A 2,546-nucleotide genomic window follows, 5' to 3' on the forward strand; every position below is an offset into this window, starting at 1 on the left:
CGTTAAAACGAACATAGGCCTACAAATGAATGGGCGTATAGGCCTTTTTGTTTCGTTTCTTGTCGAAAACGGAATTATTAATGGCAGGCAACACAACAGTCGTAATGTTTTAATGCTGAAGCTCATGATAGACTGATATATTGTTGTAGACGTTTTGGAAACTGCAATTTACCACCCTAAAATGTCAATCGATGACATGACACCCAGTTTAATTCCCCGTTTTGATTGATAGTAAAAACACAACAAAGTAGCCTGAGTCGTATATCGCCAATGGCAAACTGGTCGAGCGAGTTGGGGTGTATGCTGTCTGCGCGCCTTGGCCAATGGAACCAGATCCTCCCTGCAGTGCGTAAGAGCGCAATTTAGGATTTAACCAAGTCTTTGCTGAGGGGCTGGCAGAAGTTCGAGAGACCCCGTTGGTGTAAGCACATATCACACAATGCCAGTGTAGTCTTCAGTCAGTCTTCAGACGTCTCATTGGAGTTAGACTGCCACTTAACGTTGCTGCTTTCGAACTATGACTGGAGTATTCGACCGAAGGATTCCGAGTTTCAAACCGGCCGACTTCCAGAACCCTTTTCAGGTTTCCACCACAATGCACCACCCGTCTCAGGAATCCCCTACGCTACCCGAGTCTACGGCCACGGATTCTGGCTACTATAGCCCGGCTGGAGCAGTGCACCATGGCTATTGTTCGCCTAATTCCACCTCGTATGGGAAACCTCTCAATGCCTATCAATACCAGTACCACGGCGTAAACGGATCTGCGGGAAATTACCCTGCAAAAACATACCCAGACTACAGCGCATACACAGCCTCTGCTTACCACCAATATGCTGGAACTTATAGCAGAGTACAACCACAACCATTAAGTCCGCAAGGTAATTACACAATATTTTATTGTATTTGTATTAGGCTATTTTTATTATTGAATCAAATTGGTGTTGTGTTCGACCTCACACGATTTTTACATGCGTGTATTTCAAACTGGGGTAGGCTATTTTTCCATCATGGTAAAATTCTTTAAATCAAATTTGGTAAAAAGGGGCACAAAGTTTTCACCGAAGTTATTCTGTAAAAAGGACGTACTTTTCCTTTACCAGTTAGATTCTTTGCGAGACGCATTAGCTTCAATATCCGCCTATAAATCGACAGATGTCCTCTTGATTTGATCGCTCTGAAATAGATGCAATACCCAGGAAATATGACTGTGTTATGCAAATACTTTGTTAGTACACCACAGATAAAGCAATTGATTTCTTTCTTTCAGAAAAAGAAGTAGCAGAACCTGAAGTGAGGATGGTAAACGGAAAGCCCAAGAAAGTCAGAAAACCACGGACAATCTACTCCAGTTTTCAGCTAGCTGCCCTGCAGCGGAGATTTCAGAACACACAGTACCTCGCGCTGCCAGAGAGAGCAGAGCTCGCGGCTTCGTTGGGACTCACGCAAACGCAGGTAAATAGGTTACTTTTCTAAATGTCATTGAGTGTTCAGTTTCATTCTGTTTTAGTTTTTTAAATCAAAATTATCAGTTCAAATTTGCATTGTGTTTACAATATACATGTAATGCGTAAAGTGTATGTAATGAATTATTGAACAATTATTGAAGGCTTAATTCATATGCATACTTTTGTATAATGGCATTTTGGGATGTTAATATGATGTTATATATTAACTAACTTTGACATATTTCTAATCCATCCCCAGGTCAAAATCTGGTTCCAGAACAAAAGGTCGAAACTGAAGAAAATTATGAAGAATGGTGAGCTTCCACCGGAACACAGCCCGAGCTCCAGCGACCCTATGGCATGCAACTCTCCGCAGTCCCCCGCCGTCTGGGACACGCATGGCCCGTCCAGGCCTCACAGCCACCAGGCGCAGAACATCAACCCCGCGGCCTCCACCTTTTTGGAAAACTCCGCATCTTGGTACTCCACGGCTGGTGCCATGAATTCTCACCTCCAGGCCCCCAACTCGATACAGCACTCTTTGGTTCTTGGATCTGGGACGTTATACTGAAACCCAGTTCAACAAATATTTACATTGTATGGGACTCGTGTTTAAAATGTCCAGAGGAATATGCAATGTATTGATGACAGTCATAGAAGAACGTGTATAATGTGTAAATGTGTGCATGTAATTTATTGCATTTTGGAAGACAAATTAAACGTTTTAAACCGACAATGCAACCTAGAGACTTTTAATGACACCCTCCTGAATTATTATTTAGACAAAAACAATTGCTGATAGCCTACCCACAAGTCCTCCCTCATGATTAGGCTATTCGCACTGAAAATCAATGACACCGTAATATTACAAAATTTGCCCACATTCTGAGACACTTTAAATACATGTACAGATCAAACTCGAGATAAATTGCCTGGGCTGTCTGCGTGACATATTTGGTCAGTTGTGCACATTTGTGATTGACTTTAAATATTAATTTGGGGACAAAACTATCAACACGGAGATGGGTATACTGACCTCAAGCTATAGGCCTACTACAATTAGGCTATTTTTCATTTTCAACAAGCCGGAATTCTCAG

At 42.1% G+C, this 2,546-nt stretch overlaps 1 protein-coding gene across 1 annotated transcript; it reads left to right on the forward strand.

Annotated features, from left to right (window-relative positions):
- The first annotated feature begins 272 nt into the window (after nt 1-272).
- LOC124042717 (homeobox protein Dlx5a-like) lies at nt 273-2,181 on the forward strand. The gene is made up of 3 exons (XM_046360817.1): nt 273-881; nt 1,271-1,455; nt 1,708-2,181. The coding sequence occupies exons 1-3, from the start codon at nt 518-520 to the stop codon at nt 2,017-2,019; spliced, it is 861 nt and encodes a 286-aa protein (XP_046216773.1). The 5' UTR covers nt 273-517; the 3' UTR covers nt 2,020-2,181.
- The last annotated feature ends 365 nt before the right edge of the window (nt 2,182-2,546 follow it).

The sequence above is a fragment of the Oncorhynchus gorbuscha genome, linkage group LG09 (genome assembly GCF_021184085.1).
Source record: "Oncorhynchus gorbuscha isolate QuinsamMale2020 ecotype Even-year linkage group LG09, OgorEven_v1.0, whole genome shotgun sequence".
Classification (NCBI taxonomy): domain Eukaryota; kingdom Metazoa; phylum Chordata; class Actinopteri; order Salmoniformes; family Salmonidae; genus Oncorhynchus; species Oncorhynchus gorbuscha.